Genomic DNA, 20,383 nt, shown 5'->3' with positions numbered 1-20,383 from the left:
GCGAGCTAAATTATGGCGAACTAACTCTAATACACACCTCAACATTCACTACGCTACAGCGATAATGTTAAGGCGACGCCTTGATAATTTGGCTGTAGCGATATAAATTTTTCTCAGCAATGACTAAAGCTAAGAAATTATAGTCCATTGTCAGTATTCATCATGTCTTTGTCTTTGAATTACCCATAGCATAACACGATTGGTCAACTTTTATAACACAGAATAATCAATCAAAAAGACCTCTGTAAAAAAAGGGATTCCTATTTTACCAACAGAGGAGAGTGATTTAAGCTTCCAAAATTTGTACATAAATTGGTTCAAGCATACACTTTAATTTGCCCATAGCTTATATTATGAAATGTATTTATGGTAAATTACGCGACAAAAACCATTTTGTCGCTACGCACTTTCCATTTTTTTCTGTTCCATTGCCCGGCCTCTCATAGAAAACAAGCAATCTAAAACATATCCATCCAACACGGTTTTTTACTTTAACGCGGCGTCACCTTAATGTACTGGCTTTACAAAGATTCTACGGAATCAGAAAGTGAAAGAAGGAAATACCGAAGATTGCGAACTCGAGTCCGTTGTCCGTCACAATAAGCAATTTGTCTCAATTAGCGCCGTAAACTATTCAATTATAGTCGACTCGAAGTCTTCTGTCATTAAAAAAATAATAATTACCGACGACGCGCCAGACAATGGAGAGGTGTATGCAAAAGAGATCCACGGTCGAAATTAATCACTACCGCATTGTTTGTCGTCTCGGGACACTCCTTTTAATAAAAGTTATGTTAATACCGGCTACCCGCGCAGAATTATCTCCCGTTTGAGAATATATAATAGAACCTACCCGGGCCCAGTTTATTGGAATAAATTTACATAGCACCGGTGGCGTTCTCGATCCCGTTTACATATTTATCGCGGGCCGATTGACGGTTTTTTTCATTCCGACTGTACTGTTTGACGGGTGCGATCATTTTATGACGGGTTTTATTGTTTTAATTAAGTTTGCGAGATGAGATGAGGATTTATAATTCTTTTAGGCTCGCTTTATAAAGTTCATTTAATGAACTTTATAAAGCGACCCTAAAAGAATCTCATCCAGGCCTCATAAGACCAAAAAGATTATGAATATGGTTAGCCAAGCATTTTTTTATGAGTACAATCTGGTACAATGTAACAAACACTATATCCACCAACATTTTTTAAAGGAATTGAAACAATATAATACTTACGGTTAACCACAAAATACTATGGGAATTGCTCAAACTTCCTCTGGTATATAATTATTGTCACTGGCAATAGCATTCTAAAGCCAATACATTATAGCTGGTGGTCCACCGACAATGCGGAAACGGGAAGCTGGATGAGGGCGAGGAGTGCGACTGCGGCACCATCTCCGAGTGCCAGAGCCTCAACCCCTGCTGCGACCCCTTCACCTGCCGACTCACCAAGGAGGCCCAGTGCGCTTCGGGAGAGTGCTGCGAGAGATGCCAGGTAAGGCTAAGGAGATTGGAAAAAGCTGGTCATAATTAATTATATTATTATTATAATAATTTGCTGCCTGTAAAGAAACACCTAACCGAGGGCTTTTTGTTACCTAAATGATTGTTTGACATGCTAAATAACTGCTGTAAAACACAAAAATATTATAAGCCAACACACTTTCTACCCTAATATTGTGCTTTGACATCCATCTATTCAATTTTTATAACACCGTCCTTTCTCCTTACAGTTAAAACCTCGCGGCGTGATCTGCCGGGACGCGACCAATGAGTGTGATCTGGAGGAGACGTGCACGGGCCTGTCCGGCGCGTGTCCAGTCGACGCGCACCGGAAGAACGGAGAGGCGTGCGAGTCCGGCAAGGGCTATTGCTTCGCCGGACAGTGCCCCACGCTGGCGCTGCAGTGCGAGAAGATCTGGGGCACCGGCTCCATCGGCGCGGACAAGGAGTGCTTCGAACAGTTCAACTCGAAGGGTGCGGTTACCGGACACTGCGGGAAGGACAGCAGCGGACATTATATCAAATGCGACGTAGAGTGAGTATTACAAAATTCTAATGAACATTATTGTTTTTGTACGTTTATAATAATAGGAATATACAATGTGGATTCATGACAAAATTGTGTAAAAATAATATTTGTCGTGTAAATTTAGTTTGTCACTCGCTAAGAAGGTAACTTCTCATTAGCTTGGCAACTTCTGTCACACCCATCTTGTTTACGTACGTAGATTAGACTTAAATTAGGGAAGTCAGCAAAATAATGTTTATTGGCTAAATCTGAGGGCGCTGATGATCCCAATCAACGCGTGAAGTTGGGAACTTTATGATTATGTCAAGTGGAAAATTCCACTCATTTATATGAGCATAGAAGTTTCCAGATGGAATTTTCAAGTCGCATCGTACTTTACGTCATGTCTGAAAACTTGTTATTGGCCCGGAGCGTGCTCCTTAACTTTTACTTTTGTCTCAGTTTCGCACTCCGAAGCAACTAATGCCATTGTTTACACCTGCAAGATGTATCACAGTAAACTTTAACTTTAGTCTTCTATTTCATTTTAAAATGTTTGATAAAGTCCCTCTATTTTTTTAACGTTTTGTTAATCAATAGAATATGTAGTCCGTAGCTTTGTTGCGCGAATTCGCTTCGCAACGCAAAAACTATGATATTATATACTTTTCATCAGGACTCAAATCGTCCTTCATCAAAATTGGTTCAGCGGCTTAGGCGTGAAAAGATTGTCTCTTTGTTCACAACTTTTATGTCTTTTGACAGTCAGACTGACAAACTCGTTATATAGGAAACACAGTATAAGTAATGGCTCGTGATTCTCAGGAACGTACGCTGCGGCTCGCTGCAGTGCCAGGCCGGCAACAGGTACCCGGTGGTGCCGGGCATGGACGAGTACTACACGCGGACAGTCATCACGATCAAAGGCAACGAATACGACTGCAAGTGAGTATAATACTAAGGTAGCCCCTAAACCTACAATAATTTTGAACAATTTATTTGACAATAAGATTGTAGGGCGGGCGCGTTCTATTTTAACCCTTGACCGTCAATAATATTGCACAATACGTGATATTGCACAATAAAAAAATTAAACTTATCATCTAGGCCTCTAGGGGCCCGCTAATAATGCCTCCCAAACTGATTTTGGTGACGGTGGCCAGCTCACGACTAATTTTATTCTGCCCAAGTCACAGTATCCAAAGGCATTCTCTCCTCCTTAACTCCCATAACCCAGTGGGAATGGACGGCTACGACTGACGCGAGTTCAGACGCAGGGCCGATATGTTACACGGCCATGGCATGAGTCATCTTTCTTATCAAATCAGACAATTACGTGATCAGCCTGCGTATCCTAACCAAACTTGGAAACAATATTTTTGCAACACGAGAATCAAATTCACGACCTGTGATTCCAAGTATGCATCTGTAGTACAATCGCCTGTCGATCCTTTCCCCCAGCTCGTGACGTGCTTTGTAGCGAGCTTCATTCTTTATTTACAAATCTATTTCCTTTAACGTTGGAACAGCACTATAGTATTCCAGTATGTTCGACAACAGAGAACGACTAGAAAACGCAATAGAAAATGTTTTTAGAATTCATGTTATAAGGTTCTTTTAATTATAATCGAAAGAAGCTTTTGATATCATCGTGATCGGTGACATTTTATCGATTACTACTTCTACTTTATTATTGTTTCACTGAGCTAGGTTTTCTGAGAATCTGTCAAAAAAGTTGTGGATAGCCTGTCCGGCACTTTATCAGGAAGTGGTGAAACAGGCCTAAATAAATAAACTTTAATTTGGCACAGTAGGACATTACACTATACCACAAATACAATGTGAAATACACTAATGCCGTGGCCGCACATGCGTGGTGCTTCGAGCTTAAAACGATACCATTGGACGATCTGCGTGTGTCGTCCAATGGTATCGTCTCATAGCACGAAGCTTCGTACGATATACGCATGTGCGTCCGCGGCATAACAAATACAACAGCTTTGATCGAGTTTCAGTCCCTCGTACACGTATTCTAGGGCGATCACCGGTCTGGCGGACAACTCGGACTCTCCCGTGGGTCCGCTGGGCCTGGTGCGCGACGGCACGCCGTGCGGCGACAACCTCATCTGCGTCAACCAGACCTGCACCTCCATCTTCCCCTACATCGACCACACCAAGTGCCCCTCCGACCACAACAACAACGAGTGCTCCGCCCGAGGAGTGAGTATTCGCTTTTTTTATAACTGGTATTTTTTTCGTATCATTGACACGCCAAGCGGTATAGACCGTCAAGGCTTTAAATGAACGTGGCGAAAAAAGGTACCAACGCCGCCATCATACAAAAACCCCATATTTGACATATTTTTCGCATTTCTCCTTAACCGACAGCGCCCCCGCCTACGTTCATTTAAAGCCTTGTCGGTCATAACCAAACTTTACCATTACCACCTACAGTGGAGTCAGCCGTGATATTGTTCAATACAGACAAGAGCATAACGCGCGCGCCGTTATAATACATTATTTTGCTCGAAGTTATCTGAAGATGATTGCATGTTGATGCCTGCATCAATTTTTCTACTAGTCACCAAAATCAATCTGACATCAATAATTGTTTATTCATCAATTGTTGCATCAATTGTTTCTATGTAGTTACTGCTCATTATGATAAGTAAGAATTTAATCCGATTTATTTAATATATTTTGTTTACAACAACCGTAATATTTGAAGAGATTAATAATTTCAACACCAAATTCACCTAAGCAATCTCAGAATTTATACAAGCATTCGGTGCTTATTTGTCTAGCTCAGAACTGGCAATTAGATCAATAAAGATATCTACCGTCGGCGGGAAAGTTTGGAGCTTAAGAAATAGTTATCTGTGATATACCCGGGCCCGGCGACGGCGTTTAGTTGAATTTGCTTTAATCGGCGGTAGTCGGTTCGGACATCATTAGTTATAACTTGTCCCGAGTCCGGCGGAGTGGTACAATGTATAGGATGAGGCGAGAGAACTATAGCTTTAGTTTTTTTTTTGTATAAGTAAAACACCCCTTTGGACACGATGAACCAATATTAGACTACGATCGAGATGGGCATCTAAGTCTATGATTGTCCATGATTGACGTCAATTGTAATTTATGTATGATAAGGTAGATGATAAGACATCTTTGCAATTATCATGGTCCAACATGGAGACATACTGGAATGAAATTCGCGACTACTTTAACTTTTCATTAAAGATTTACGTTCTAGTACTAGTATCATCTAGTCTCCAAAATGTTCATTCACTTTGACGACCAAGTTCATATACTAGTTTAATTCTATCAGTTGAATGTTTGGCCCACACGTATTGTCCCACGCGGTAATTAGCACCTCCTAGACTCTAGGGGATCAGGCGTACTAACTTCCCCCGGCTTAACAAATTACTCCAAACCGTGTTTGTTCACTACAGCACGATTGTGGAACTTTCATGTGGGACTGGTATTACTTATATTTGTTAGAAACTACCAAGAAACACGCTACGTCCTTTGTTGTATTCGAGATTGTTAATATTGTTTATAGAATGTGACATGAATTTCAATTACTATATTTTAAGATAATCGACAATTTTATACTCGTACCATTTCTGAGTCTTTCGTTTAACGTCAACCCTCAGTGGCTGATCATTATTTTAGAGTAAGAACAGTTGCACTTAAAACGACCTGCGTTTTAAGTTTAGGCTTCGAAATTAATACTTGGATCAGAGAGCAGAAAATACGACATAATAGGCATGATGACCCTTAAAAAATAGAAGGATTGGTGAAAGAATGACTCTGATAGCTTAAAAATTCACCAAGATATGACAATTCAAACATCTCATAAAATGGACCTGCCCGAAATGCTCCATACAAAATGTTACTCGATTATGACGTCACCTTAGAGTTGTTGTTGTAGGCATCGCGGGAGATTTATGTTCGGTAGCTACGGTAGCTATATTAATTATTGCGTTAATGAAAGTGGTTTTATAACAATAGTCGCTTTAAAGTACGTAAGTTATCGAATGGTATACAAATATTATGAAAAATTGAAAAAAATTTCGACTTGAATATCCAACTTTGAAGGCGTGCATAACAAAAATAATACAAAAGCTATCAAGCTGAAATTTTGGAAACACTTATTTTTTACCGTTATTTCTTTACTTTTAATAACAAAATTCGCTAATCTTTGACTATAGAAGTAGTACTTTGATTGTAGAACTTAAATGCATTATTATTTTTGAAACAATGCTACGTTCTATAATTTGGAATATTAGAAGTCTAATATTCCAAGTTTCCAACTTACCCCGAAAATCTGAATCAAGCTCGTTTGCTGCACTTCCCCGACAAAGACAATGCGACACGAAACAGCGCGAGTCGAGACTCGAGGAGCGTTAATCCGAAAACTTGCCGACTCCGTCCAATTCGCCCGCTACTACCGCTACATTATCAACGCGTCCATTACCGTAACTGACTATTGTGCGGATCGCTTCGACCGTGCACTTGAATTAGGAAGTCGACCAACTAAATAACGTACTCCACAGACTACTAATCTTTAGCATATTGTGGTTCCGTTGTGTCCGTGCCTTTCGAAAAGCGTTAATTTTTAACCTATTTGGAAATAAAAGGAATTTGGCGACCTCTGTGGCTCAGTGGTGAGGGCGTTGGTAGCTCAAGGCGGGGGTCGCGGGTTCGAATCCCGCCGACGGAACAAAAAGTTTTCAAAGTTCCTGGGTCATGGAGGTGTATTAAATATGTGTATCATATAATAAAAATCTTAAATATATGTATAGTATAAAAGTATTAAATATATTTCCGTTGTCTGGTACCTGTAACACAAGTCCTTCAGGTACTTACCACGGCGCCAGACTGACGTGGTGTGAAGCGTCCATAGATATTATTATTATTATTTTATTTTGATTTTTATTTTTTATTTTATTTTATTTTTATTTATTTAGGAAAACTTACAGCTAGAGTAACAAGTAGTTTTAAAATAACACAGGAAGGCCAATTACAAGTTTTCACACACATAAAATACGCTAGAGAAGTCAAACAAAGAAACAAACAGCAAACAAAGAACATAACATAGAAATTTTCTCGGCTTTCACCGGTAAACTGATATGTACGGGCCGAAGCCAAGTACACACCAGGTAAGTAGTTTGTGTTTAGCTGTTGGTATGATGCAGGTTGGTATGATCGGTTTCTAACATATTGTATGATGTATGAGTATGTAGGTTTGATTGAGATGTATGTAGAGTAGTAGCTTCGTCATCAGTCTGTAAGAATTTTCTTACAATGCGGCAAGTATTTAAAACTACTGCTTTTTTCAATAAATATACTAAGTTTAGGGGTAATTGGAGGGTATTTAGAGAGTTATGTAGTTGTTTAGGGATGACACCTGTGGTCGATAGGACTATGGGAACTATAGTTACTTTTTGCAGGTTCCAGAGGCGAGCTATTTCATCCTTGATATCTATATATTTAGTGAGTTTCTCGGCTATTGTACTTTGTAAATTGTGTGTGTTCGGTACAGCTATATCAATCAGGTATGCAGTTTTGTTAATTTTATCCACTAAGGTTATGTCAGGTCTATTGTAGTGTATAGTTCTGTCAGTCAGTATGGTTCGGTCAAAATATAGTTTGGTAGAGGCGTTATCCAGGACATTTTCAGGTTTGTATTTGTAATAAGGTTCAATGTCAGTTATGAAGTGTCTTTGCTTAGCAAGTCTCTCATGAATTATACCAGCAACTTGGTCATGTCGATGCTTGTAGTCAGTTTTACATGCTCCAGTAATATGCTGTATGGTTTCCGGGCAACTTTGGCACTTTCTGCCACTGTCAGCGGTTCGAGTTTTAGTGATGTGTCTCTGGTAGTTTCTGGTTATTATTATTATTATTATTATTTTCGTTGTAGTCGACTTTTTGTTATATGTGAGGCGTATACTTGTTGCAAACTAAGTATGTTGGTCATAACATATTCATGGTAATGCCATTAATGCAAGCTTGTGAACTCTTTAAATCGCAAAACCAATTTGGAAGAAATTTGCATTAGATACTGGACCTTGAAGACCGGTTATTGTTACTATAGGCTTTAACCGAAAAATATACGGTCGATAAACGAATTTGTACGCAATCGAAGTTGCAGAAAAAATGTAAATCAAAAGGATCATTAGTTCACAATGATTACGATACGAACCTGCACTAAGTAGGTAAACTTCAGCGAAATGACATTGGATTTGGTATATCTAAACACAATATTAGAAAGGCACACTCTTAACAGAAATAATTATAAAGTTTTAAAGCGATGCACAAGTTATTACGATATTGTAATACACTGAAGCCGCGAAAGCTGTAACAATGTAGGGACGCAAAGAAGTTTGTGAACAATTTAAATTATTTGCTTTATACGAACTTGGGTTTTGTTGTTCAGGTGCCGCGAGTTTTAACTAAATTTGTATCGCGACAGTCTACAAATTGAATGGAGGAACCCTAGGGGACAATATTGTTCAAATTCTGTTTAACATTCTATCGTATTATTTGAATGGGAGACTTTAATTCGTTTTGGTCATAAACATCATCTTACACGATTATGTTTGACGCAACGTCTTTATTTACTATTGAGAATGTTGTACAAATAGTAATACTGTGTCTGATAAGGTACAATGAGGTAATGTAAAAACTAAGATGCGCTTTGTTTATAAGAAACTTTAGAAACTCGAAAATAGTGCTTTGTTCTGCTGGTTCTCAAATATATATTGTGTTAGCAAACCTCACTTTCCCTCATCTATTATATGTATCTATTTATCAACGTCTGACATCTTTCCCAACTTATATCATAATAATCTTTTTCTCACCAGTATACTTACCTAACCTAACCCGTAACAATCACACCTTCCAGGTGAGCTCGAAATCGAATAAGTGCTTGTTTCATCTTCAGATCTCTTTCCCAAAATATCACCAACTTACATTTTGTTATCGCCAGTATATTGATCCTCCATGATCGCATCCTTCAGGTGTGCTCCAAATCTTACATTAAATGCTTGTTCCATTTTCAGATCTCTTTCCTAAATAATTTTTTTATCGCCATTATATTGAACCTCTATGATCGCATCTTTCAGGTGTGTTCCAAATTCTTACATTTAATGCTTGTTTCATCTTCAGGTCTTTTCCCCAATAATTGTCACCAACCGACATTTTGTTATCGCCAGTATATTGATCCTCCATGATCGCATCTTTCAGGTGTGCTCCAAATCTTACATTAACTCATCAATCCCCAAGCGGCAACCGGCTGCCGCATAACAATTAAAAATCTATTGTGTCTGTGATACCCACGATGAAGGTGCTACATGCTTGTTCCATCTTCAGATCTCCTTACAAATTATTATCACCAACCTACCATTATTTTTTCTCAACATTATACTCACCCTTAATGAACGCATCTTCCAGGTGTGTTCCAACTCCAACAAGTGCGTGTGTAACCGCGGCTGGACGGGGCCGGACTGCTCGCAGCCGGACGCCCTGCCGCCTTCGCCCACGCCTTGGGTGCCGGAGAACGTCACCAAGGCCGCCTACAACATGACCAAAAAGGAGACGCCATATGGTGAGTCGATCCCAGTAGCGGACCCCGATTCTGCTTAAGCTAGTTCCAATTTATTTACGTGTTGTAGACCCTTGTATATTGTATATTTTTGATAGACTTCTGATGATTATGAGAGAAAGAAATCTTTATTTTATGTGTAATCACAATCTTGTATGTTTAACCTTCTTGATGTTGAAAACAATACGAAATTAAAGTTATATCGTAAGCCAAATTGGGTCACTGCAGATACGTTCCAAGTGGTAATGTATGCTCAACTTAGATTTTTGAAAACTTACCGCCAATTAAAATATTAAAGCACATAATAATATTATTATGTGATGTTAACAAATCAGACATTCACTTCATACTTTAATAAATGAACTTACCAATTTATGAAATGCAGTTCCTATTATTTCTTGTAAGAAAAGAGCTGTGACAGTGGCTTTATAAAAGTAAAATTGTTTTTTAACTGAGAAGAACAGATGATTATTAACTTCAAAGAAGTTTAAGCTTCTCTGTTACCTGTAAATATGTTAGTAGCTGCTTCGCTTCTTGTGTTTTAGTTACGTTGTCTTATGTCCTACTGTGTACTAATGTGCTGTTGGTTTATGTTCACAGGTATCCTATCTACTTGTATAAAATTGCTATATTCTATTTTCGTTCACTGTATTACAATAATTGGCCTTACGAACTCGAGCACTGCTCTTCAAAATCTAAACTCAAAACTTCAAAATGTTGAAGCGCGTTCAATGAATTTTGAAATCACGATCAATTTTAGTTGACGTTTTCTTCGTATTCAGTTACGTCAATAATATTTACTATTGCAATTTTTTGTACGTACGTAAGCGTTTTTTGTAAATATTTACTACATTTAAAGTATATACTAGTTTAAAATTGACAAGAGACGCAAAGTCGTAACTCGATAGCCACGGAGTCACGACCGGTTGTGGGCTAGTCGTGGCGTTGATGTGAGTGATGTAGGAGAGCACTGTTCGACGGGCGTGGTACCGCGGGCGGCGCCGTCTAACGCGCGGGACCCCTCTCTTGCAGGTGAGCACGAGGGCAATAAGATGAGCACCATGAACATGGTGTTGTTATTACTCGCTGTCGTGCTCTCGGTGTTCGTGGGTTTCGCCTGGATGGCGTACTGCTTCAGGTAACCCCGGTAGCCCCGGTAACTCGGTGTTGTCGCACTGTGTCGCTCGTGCCTGCCGTGTCGTGTCTGTGTGTCGGGTCCCGACGGCGCCGCTCGCGCCGCCCCCCCCTCGCGTCGCGCCGGGGGGGCGGCCCCGCCTCGGCCCGCGCGTGACGTATTTTTCTCTTTGGGCGCAGAGAACTACCACGGCTCGAACACGGTATTCCTCGTGGCGGTCCTCATGTCTGTGGTAGGGGGGGTATTCATAGTATTTGCCCTGAGCGCTCTCTGCTACAGGTCAGTCGTAGTACACAAAAACTTCTCCCTGTGCCTAAGGTTAGTGAGCAGAAAACAGACCAAAGGTAGTCTTTAAGGAGAAATTTAAATCGTCACCTTCGTATACTTGTATGTTTAATATAGACGTTAGCGTTGGTGTTTCCGTTTTCAAAGTCGGCGATTGATTTTTATTTGTTCTTGTTTTCCGTTGTTTTGGTGATTTTTATGTCGTTTCCGTTGTGGTCGTAGAGCTAGCTGGCGGGTGTGGCGCCTCAACTGCATTTGATCTGTGGTTCTGTGGCTCTGTGCTCGCGGCGGCCGGCCCGCGGCCGCTCGCTCGTGTCGGTGACGTCACCGCCCCGCCCCCGGCCCGGCCCCGCGCCCCGCCCCGCGCGCTCCGCCCCCCGCGCCGAGCGAGGGCCGCCGTCCGGCCGCCCCGCTGCATGCCGACGAGGCTTTCCACGTTGTACTCGAGCGACACCTCGATTCAAACCCTTAAGATTCTGGGCTCTTGGATGTATGCATTGGCTTATGTGAACTGTGAATCGTTTTCGTTTCCTTTCTTGGTCGGAGATCGTAGCGCCGGGCGCCACCGACAGCGACTCGACGCCGCGATCGCCTCTATATCTTTCTCCGTAGTCGATAATAACACGAAAGCATAAACCGTAGGTATGCTCTCATCGTAGTGTCATTGCCATCGTATACGAGTAACTCTATACGACGAACTAAATTGTAAAATACGAACCTCGAATAGAGAAGATATAGTTGGCTCGACTACACCACCGATCATTCTCATTTCCACTAATTCTATATAAACTTTTGCACGAAAAGCGAATGTGCGATGCACGGAAACTTCTTTCAAGCAGCTGTCTATATAGCTAGAACCGCCTACTGTTATATTTAAGCGAGCGTGGTCTGTCCATTAAAAATCGACGCTCTATTTTGGAACACGTTCACCTAAGACACGGGAAACATTTTTAATGGAGGGAGCACCTAAGTTAAGCTAAGATTGACCTAAATATGTAATTTGATAACGATTAATAATTATATCATAAACATTTTCTATGAGGAATGAAACGAAAAAATTAAATTTAAAGTAACATCTCATAAAATATCCAAAAGCACCAGCGAGTAACTCCTAATGATAAACATAAATAGAATTGGGTTTCGTTCATTCATTAATCAGTAAATTAAAGTAACTAATATCAGTCTAGTCGACATTACTCATGTTGTTAAATTTAACTCACTGTTTGGATGAAAGCTGACAGCTTTGTACTATAGCTTCGGAATCAAATGTCGGTTTAGCTAAACGAGTAAGCTACAGTAAACTATCTAGAGAAGTATTGAATGGTCACAATGTATCCGCTACAAGTAGGCAAATATAGCTCCTGCACTCGCTACAGTACGCTTAATCTACGAGTAGTGCTACTGTATAATAGCATCAACGGCTCCTTTGAAAAAATTAAAAGGAAATAGCATACCATCTCGGGCTATCATCAGGTTTCATGAGAGTCACTGTAAGCTTTCATTCATACATCGATATAACCATTCGGAAACGAAAACACGCAATCAAAATTGTACCCGTGAGGTGTTCTCGATTCCGTTAAGTTAGAACCCCCCGAGTTTGTAAACGTAATCGATTTATCTGAGTGTGCGTTCCCACGCCACGCCTGCATCAGGAAAAAGAGTACCCTGCCGAAGTACGACCCGCCCTACGTGAAGAAACCCATCGCCAAGAGCTTCCCCGCCGGCTCCACCACCTCCAACAACTCCCAGGAGGACATCTCCATGGACGGCGGCAAGCTCCACTCCTTCAACAACACTTTTAGGTGCGTATACCACACCTAATACACGACCCTCGCTGTCTCTTCTTACACTACCTGTGCTCTAGGTCCGATACTAAAAATGACGTTTATTTTAGCATCGACTACTGACACTGTAGAAGTATCTAAAGCACTTATGTATATTCTCTACATTAAGACTATGTTTCCTTTTCTAAACGGATCCGGTGTTAACAGAAACCTGCTCAGGTACGTCCGCCGCTTGGCGCCGCGCCGCCTCACCGCTAACTATCGCTCACGAATTCGCTTTTTCACGTTCAGCTTGATCGCGGTAACGCTTGAGGAGTGTGTTCGAATGAGACGAGAAACACATCGACGACACGCTTGATCTAGCTCCTGTGAAACACGATAGACATGCACCTATATCTTTTATAGTTTAGAATATTTGATCCCGTATAGACGGATTTGACATACTCAGATTAGACACTAAAGTTACGCGGCCGATCCCAAAACGAGAGATGATTATACTAGTTTAAACAATATTTACAAATTCCTCAGCCGCGGAGACTCCCAGCGCGTTATCTTCAGACATGGCAATCACATGTCGGGCGCAGGCAATACGAGCAGATATCCGTGAGTTCACTATCACTTCTCTTCCGAAGTCCTCCTCTACTCTGAGTCCGATAGCCTCTAGCTGTATGGCCTCTCTACGAACGCAAGCTCACTAGTCCTATTTCTAGACTATTCGAGTAGAATAGAATCTACAACTATAAGAATAAACGACATGCCTTTTTAGATTTTCATCAGCATGTATGCAGATCATTTTTGCTGAAGATTTTAAATTATGTCTTATTTTGTAAAAAAAATTGTATAACACCAACTCAATTTAATTTCAGAGACCATAAACAAATGAAACGTGTACACTCTGGCAGCGAAGATGAACCAACGCACTCAGGTAATAAAAGTTCTACACCTTTCTGTTCTTTGAGCGATTACTAAATAAAGGAACACATTCTAAAAAGACAATCGCTTTACCTTCCAGGGGAAGAAGATATAGCATTTATAGACGTGCCTTCAAACTCCATGTCGAAGCTGCCGGAGAAGGGCATCCTGAAGAAGCACGGGTACGGCGCCGTAGACGGCAAGGACAAGTGGGGCGACGACTCCGAGCAGCTGGAGGCTGGCTCGCAGTCCGACGGACAGGAGCCCGGCCAGGCCGTCGCCGATATGGAGTATAAGTTTAAGGTACACCATCCGTTTTGACTCTTGATATAACTATTATGTGATGTCTTAAGTAATGTAATTAACGTAGTGATTGAAAGCAAAGATTAATTTAATGAAATCGAAACCAAGATGCTAAGGGGTTCACGAATAGTTTGATTTCGATTTGACAAAACTGAGAGTTCATATTTACTAAAAATATTGAAATAATTAACTTTATTCTCAATTTCAGGATTTAAATGGTTATCACGAGAATATCATAGTGGCTTTAAAGACGGCCGCGGCGCACCGGGCGAGCGCCGGCACCGCGGTCGGGTCCGGCGACCTTCGGGCGCTGCAGGAGTACGAGTACAACAGGGAGCGAGCGCCGAGCGCAGACAAGATCCACGAAGCGGAACTGCGCCGCCAGCGGGGGGAGGAGGAGGAGGACGAGGTGCCGCAGTGCGGGCCCATCCGGATACGGAACCTCGAGGACCTCATCCGGCAGCTGGAGCACCACTCCAGCCGCCACATGAGCCCGTCCGGCAGCGAGGACATCCGGATGTCGGAGACGGAGGCCGACCGACACTACCGCGGCGAGCCCGGTGAAGTGCCACCGTAAGTTCATATTTACTTGTAAAATATTTTTTACGTATTTAGTAATTCTATGTACCTTCTGAAATAAGTTTAAGTCGATATCAACTACCATTTATAATCTTATTTACACTCGATCATCGGTTAAATTTCAAGAATTCGATTTGTTTCTTAAAAGATACTTTCATCCTAATGGCCACGCATATTGTTATTTATTTTATGTGTTGACTTCAGTGAATTTGTCGCCAACAAACTCCTTTGTAGTTTAGTGATTTCTAATGTTTCAGGAAATGTAAAATTGTGAATAAATAAAATAAAAAATGCGCTTTAAATTCAAGGAGAGGACGCGGGCGGATGGTCGGGGGAGAGGAGTTCGGTTACCCGCGGTACCGCACGGGCAGCGCGCGGCACCACGGCGGGCTGTTCCCCGCGCACGCGCCGCACGCGCCGCACGCCGCGCTCGCCCCGCCGCTCGCGAGCATGCACGCGCGCGTGCCCGACGACGACGCGCTGTACGAGACGGCGGATGCGGAGCGGCTGCGCGACGCGCCCGACAGCGAGAGGTGAGACGCTCGCTTCACACGACACGCCCGATCATAATTGATACAGTTGTACAGTTTTTTGTACGGATACTATCAAAGAAACTGATTCATACGCAGTTGGCATACCTACGTTTTTTAGTCGGTTGCGTTTAGCCTAGCCACATCATTAGTAACCGTGACTTGACTTGACATAGCCCGATCGAATAACGCAGGTCTGTCACATGTCTATGAAAAAATTTCTCTGATGGTATTTCGGAAACTTTCACATCAAGTATGACCGTTGTTTATGACGGACAATTAATAGTAACGTTCTAGTTTAGTGTGAACATAGCATAGTGAATTTGCCTTAAAGTCTGCATTTTGGATTGTACTGAATCCAAGTGCACGGACCTATAGTATTGAAAATCTTTTCTCAGACCCTTATTCGATATACAGCTGTATAAATTATAGTGACTGCTCTTTTCTATTACGAGATGAATAAAGGGTCGGCAAACCTTTTCTCTGGGACAACGCAATCGAATACTGGTACCCCTTGCAAAATAGAGGTCAACAGAAATAACATGACTGTTGTAAGCAGTTTCAAGAAGCCTTGTTATAAAATAGTCTGATAGGAGATGATATTTTAGTCCAGAAGTCTTATTCTGACTTGGCTGGAATTTTAGTTCGCTTCTGCTAAGGTAGCTCAAAGCAATCACAGTTATTACCACATTGCTAGTCTCTGCTACAGTCACGCCATATCTCTCCTATAATCATGCTACTAGCTGGTCGTTTGCCGATCCCTGTTCATCTGCTTCTCACTGTCCACACACGGTCACTGTCACTACACGGTCACTTTTCTTTCATTTCCTTTCAGTTTTATGTTGAGCTTTCACTAGCAATTGTTTTGTTTTTAGCGATCACTCGAAAACGTGTGATTTTGCACTCGATAGGTAGCTAGTTCGATGGCACCTAGTACGAACGATGCATCATGCATTATATCATTTGTTTTATTTCATGTTGTTTTGCTTACTTGCTATCTTGGGTATTGAATAATGATGCACTAGGCACCAGCTGAAATGATATATTAAGATGGTACCCAATGTCTCATACGAAAATAATTTTATGACTAACGAAACATCGTCAATGTTTCTCAGTCCGAGTGGATTATATTGAGTTGGATTGTTTTTATTAACTATTGTTTTAATAACACATTTTATTACAGCATCACACATTTTCAACTCGGCGCGGACTCCCCCACCCGATACTTCCAAATTTTCACTCACTAAATTAAAAAGATCACCACCATCGCCCGATCGGCCCAACCCATCGGCGGCGGGGGGAGTCCGCCGCAAGACGCTCCTAGACTCTCCGTTTCTCTTCTCTATCATTTTCTAGTGATGAATTTATTCAAGCTCAACAACAGTTAGCCCGGTGGGCGAGTGAAGAGGCCGTGCCGACTGCGCGCGACTACTTCCCCTCGCCGCGCGCCGCGCACTCCCCGCGCTCCCCGCGCTCGCCCGCCAGCTCCGAGAGCGAGCGGCCGGCCACCTTCCCCGAGTACACGCACTGACCCCCGCCCCGGGTCGCTCCCGCGCATGTGAATACGTAACGTTACGAGTAGCCGTCGAGTGTATATATTTCATTGCACAGTATGTTAATGGATACGACTGACCTACGATAGGATATAGAGTCGAGTCGCGCGCCGGGCCGCCGCCGCCGCCTCGCCTCGTGTTTATATTCGTTTTAAATCGATACGCTTTATAATTGTATCCGACCGAGCGCGCGGCGGCCCGGCGCCGAGTAGTGTTAACGTGAGTCGTCGTCCGGACTCGGGCGTGCCGGCGCCGAGGTCCCGGCCTCCCCGGCCCCGCGCGCCGAGCTCGCCGGCGCGGCGCGATGCGGCGCGGTGCAGCGCCCTGCAGCGCGGCTCGGTAGCTCGCATTTAGATAGGCGTAACAAATTGAGCTGACAAACTGTTAAGCTTTAATACTTAGTTCGGACGTCGTCGCGCGAGCTCGGCGCGGCCAGCGTTGAGTTTGTTGCGTTAGTGAGTGTGGTGCGAAGGCGGGCATCGCTACCGTCCCGGAGAGAACACGGTCTCATACTACATGCACCTCTCCGAATAACGCCCAACTTCATGATACATGTTGCAGCTTGCGCCTCCGTTCCGACGAACGTACGCCGACGTTGACGCCACTCGTCCTTGTCTCTCTCTCTCGCTGATGCTACGTTGAGCGCCGCTAACCGTTTTGTAATTTCTGATCCACGAGTCTAAAGTTCAACGTTAGTGTACTTTGTCGTCGTGTAAACGTCGTCTCGAGCGGGCCGAAGTTAGGTGTTGTCTGCGCAGAAACATGCGAACTATCTCGTGCCCAGACACGCAGCTAACTTCACCCCGCCGCTGCCGCGATGCAATGCCGCGGCGGCGGAGCGTGCTGTTAACACAATATAGCGTACTTTAGTGGAAACGAACACCAATGTGTATGAATAAATGTCGGAAAATGTTGATAAAAAATTTTCGTTGTTAGATTTATCGTAAAGCTAGTTCGGAGATCTCGAGCCGTGCACGTATAACGTTTTTGTATCTAGATCCATAAATACACATATTCTAAAATAGCGACATTAATGTGAATATAAGTTATTTCAAATTTTATCAGAATATATATGATATATATTATATTGAAACGAATTTAAACAGTTGTACCTACTAGGGAACGATGTGTGTTAAGTACTTAGGACCCTCGCCCGCGGTGCGGCGCGCGTGCGCTCGACGTCCAAGCAGCGTCGCGACTCGCGCGGCGTCGCGGGCGGGTCGTGGATGTTACAGTTACATGTTTCTGTTTATTTTATTGTGACAATTTAGGAGGTTATCGTTTCATTCGGATTACGCTAGGCTAGGCGGCGTCGCCGCGAATGTAACTGGTAGGGTGAAGTTAAAATATTGAATAGTTAATATTCGTCTAGAGGAGGTGGGCCGACCCGGGGACCGTCCCCACCTTATGTTCGCCGATTACACGTTTAGACTACTTCCGTCGAGTTTATTTTACGAGGACGACCCTCGGAGCCGCGGCCGTCCCCGCGTCGGTACACGAGCACGATGTTCGGCCGCACGGCCAATTTTAAGTAATTAATCTAATAGATAAACGTTATTATGTACGAGTAAGTTATTATAGATCAAACAGGGTAGCCACGATTGCAGCACTCTGTATCTGGACGAGACACTCGCGCGCCGCCCGCGGGCCCCGCGCGCTCCCGCCGACCCCCACGCAGTAGGATAAAATATGTCGTCTACTCTAGCGTTCACACGATAATCTAGCTCGTTCATTTTGTCGCACAGCTCGCGCTCGATACTCTACATAGTTTTAAAAATTTACGAATAGTTCGCCTAAAGCACATACGGATTCTCAAGCACGACTAAGGAGGCGGGGCCTCCGTCGCGTAGCTCTAGCCCCAACGGGACGGCGTCGGTCCCGGGCGGCGGCGGCCCGGCGGCGGCGGGTGTCGGGTCCAGAGGGCGTCGCGTGCGCGCGCGCACGTGCACACACGCGGTAGACGCCTGCGCAGCCGCCACGAGTACGAGCAGCCGAAACATAGTGAAACAGTAGCGACGATGATACTATAAAGTAAATAGTGGTAGTCGAAGCCGAAGCCCCGGTGTAGAGGCTCGGCGGGCTGCCCGAGGGCCGAGGCGCGTCTACCGCGTGCGTGGCGACGCGCAGGCCTAATTCGTCAATTGACGGCGCCGTACTCGGCAATTGCTCACGGTAGCGCTCTGGTGTGTTGGGAATTTTCGTAATCGTCCGTGTGGCAACACTGAATGTTTATGCGATTCTGAGGCGCGTCTGAATTTGTACATACGCAGCGTACCGCAATTTTGTTAGGACTAATTTTGTTTTACCTAGGTACTTGCGTGATTATTATCAACAAAGGCAATAAAACTCGTGACTGTCTACGACGCACAGAACAGTATTAATTATGTTACAATATAACGCACAGCTGTTTTTGTGTTAACGCCTGCTCGGTCACAAGAGATATTTTTCTGTTGACAGTTAACCTATTATAAATGCTAGCATATTGTCTCTCAGTAAATGAACTCCTCCTGCTATAAAAAGTTAGTCGTAACTTATGATTATAGCAATACCGAGTCGCGTCCGCCTGGCGCAACGGACTATGGCGTAGCAACACCGGTAGCAGTTAGCTGTCTATTAATGTTCTAAATTTAAATTAAGGTGAACCATGTTAAGACTAAGATAATTAGATGCCTCATTGTAAATGAATAGGACCGAAATATAAATATTTAGGTGGTCGAGAGTCGAGACGGATGAATGAATAGTTAATCGAATTGTCTATTAGTATTACTAGAGTCGATGTGGTTCAGTGTACGTTATGAGTGTCATTATGTGAGTAAATATTAATGATCGTACGAGAGTGTTGCCATTACAAAAATTTTCAAACACTACCACTACCGAATTCCTGATTTAGGTAATCTATTGATAAGTGATATTATGTAATATAAATACGAATTTTAAACGATACAAACGTTAAGACGTTGAATGGTTCTGTTTTGATTTTTGTCCTTGTAAATACATTTGCTATATAATTTACTAAATGAATGTAACATATTATTAATGAAAGAAAATAGATGAAACAAATTTTTTTTCTTGTTTTATTTCATCTACCCACAAACACTTCTTAACTCTACCCTAAAAACACAAACTGGCGCCTGGCAGGAACAAGTAAGTACCATTTGAAGGTGTAAGACTGGACCTACATTACTTACAGCTAAAAAGCTTGCTTTACAGACCGTCAATAGGCAAATGCATAATTGCGATCTGTAAAGCAATTATGCAAATGCAAGCAGTCAATAAAGTTGACTAACTAACTACTACATTAACTTAGATCTTAAAAGCACCAGGGGATGGTGCTTTCCCTTCAGTTCAGTGACTTTCGGTCATTGCAACTTTGTGATGTCTCCCACTTTTTTATGGGGAGGGAAAACTGTATACTTCCTACTATCTTCTTCTGATTAAATTCGTTGCGGGTCCCAAGCCAGCTTTAGCATGTCCCTCGGGCTCCCTGAGATCATATCAAGGGGTTTTCGTGGTTGGATACCACTGTCGATCCTGGCGACACAGGAGACACAGTGGTGGGAACGTGTGGTGGGCCAAAGCCCGATTTAAAAAAAAGGTTGACTAACTAATTTTGACTATTATTATTTTTAACAAAAATTAAAACTGAATTTCGCTTACAGTAACATAATGTAAAT

The 20,383-nt window shown here is 42.7% G+C and overlaps 1 protein-coding gene across 8 annotated transcripts in view; it reads left to right on the top strand.

Moving 5' to 3' along the window:
* The window catches only part of LOC121731844 (disintegrin and metalloproteinase domain-containing protein 11), a 303,738-nt gene extending 286,876 nt beyond the window's left edge, over positions 1 to 16,862 (top strand). Inside the window, exons 13-26 of one of the 8 annotated variants that reach the window (XM_042121518.1) lie at positions 1,333 to 1,500; positions 1,739 to 2,043; positions 2,842 to 2,961; positions 4,053 to 4,236; positions 9,478 to 9,631; positions 10,943 to 11,081; positions 12,701 to 12,850; positions 13,040 to 13,051; positions 13,361 to 13,435; positions 13,699 to 13,757; positions 13,845 to 14,047; positions 14,256 to 14,620; positions 14,935 to 15,159; positions 16,513 to 16,862. In XM_042121518.1, the coding sequence (XP_041977452.1) occupies positions 1,333 to 1,500; positions 1,739 to 2,043; positions 2,842 to 2,961; positions 4,053 to 4,236; positions 9,478 to 9,631; positions 10,943 to 11,081; positions 12,701 to 12,850; positions 13,040 to 13,051; positions 13,361 to 13,435; positions 13,699 to 13,757; positions 13,845 to 14,047; positions 14,256 to 14,620; positions 14,935 to 15,159; positions 16,513 to 16,687 (2,334 nt within the window). In that variant the 3' untranslated portion in view covers positions 16,688 to 16,862. Of the gene's footprint in view, positions 1 to 1,332; positions 1,501 to 1,738; positions 2,044 to 2,841; positions 2,962 to 4,052; positions 4,237 to 9,477; positions 9,632 to 10,660; positions 10,767 to 10,942; positions 11,082 to 12,700; positions 12,851 to 13,039; positions 13,052 to 13,360; positions 13,436 to 13,698; positions 13,758 to 13,844; positions 14,048 to 14,255; positions 14,621 to 14,934; positions 15,160 to 16,512 lie in introns of all 8 variants that reach the window. The other 7 variants (XM_042121512.1, XM_042121511.1, XM_042121515.1 and 4 more) reach the window with 7 other exon arrangements.
* Positions 16,863 to 20,383: the final 3,521 nt, after the last annotated feature.

The sequence above is a fragment of the Aricia agestis genome, chromosome 11, assembly GCF_905147365.1.
Source record: "Aricia agestis chromosome 11, ilAriAges1.1, whole genome shotgun sequence".
In the NCBI taxonomy this organism is placed as follows: domain Eukaryota; kingdom Metazoa; phylum Arthropoda; class Insecta; order Lepidoptera; family Lycaenidae; genus Aricia; species Aricia agestis.
The sequence above is the reverse complement of the archived record's forward strand: the minus strand, read 5'-3'. Positions and strand labels throughout refer to the sequence as shown.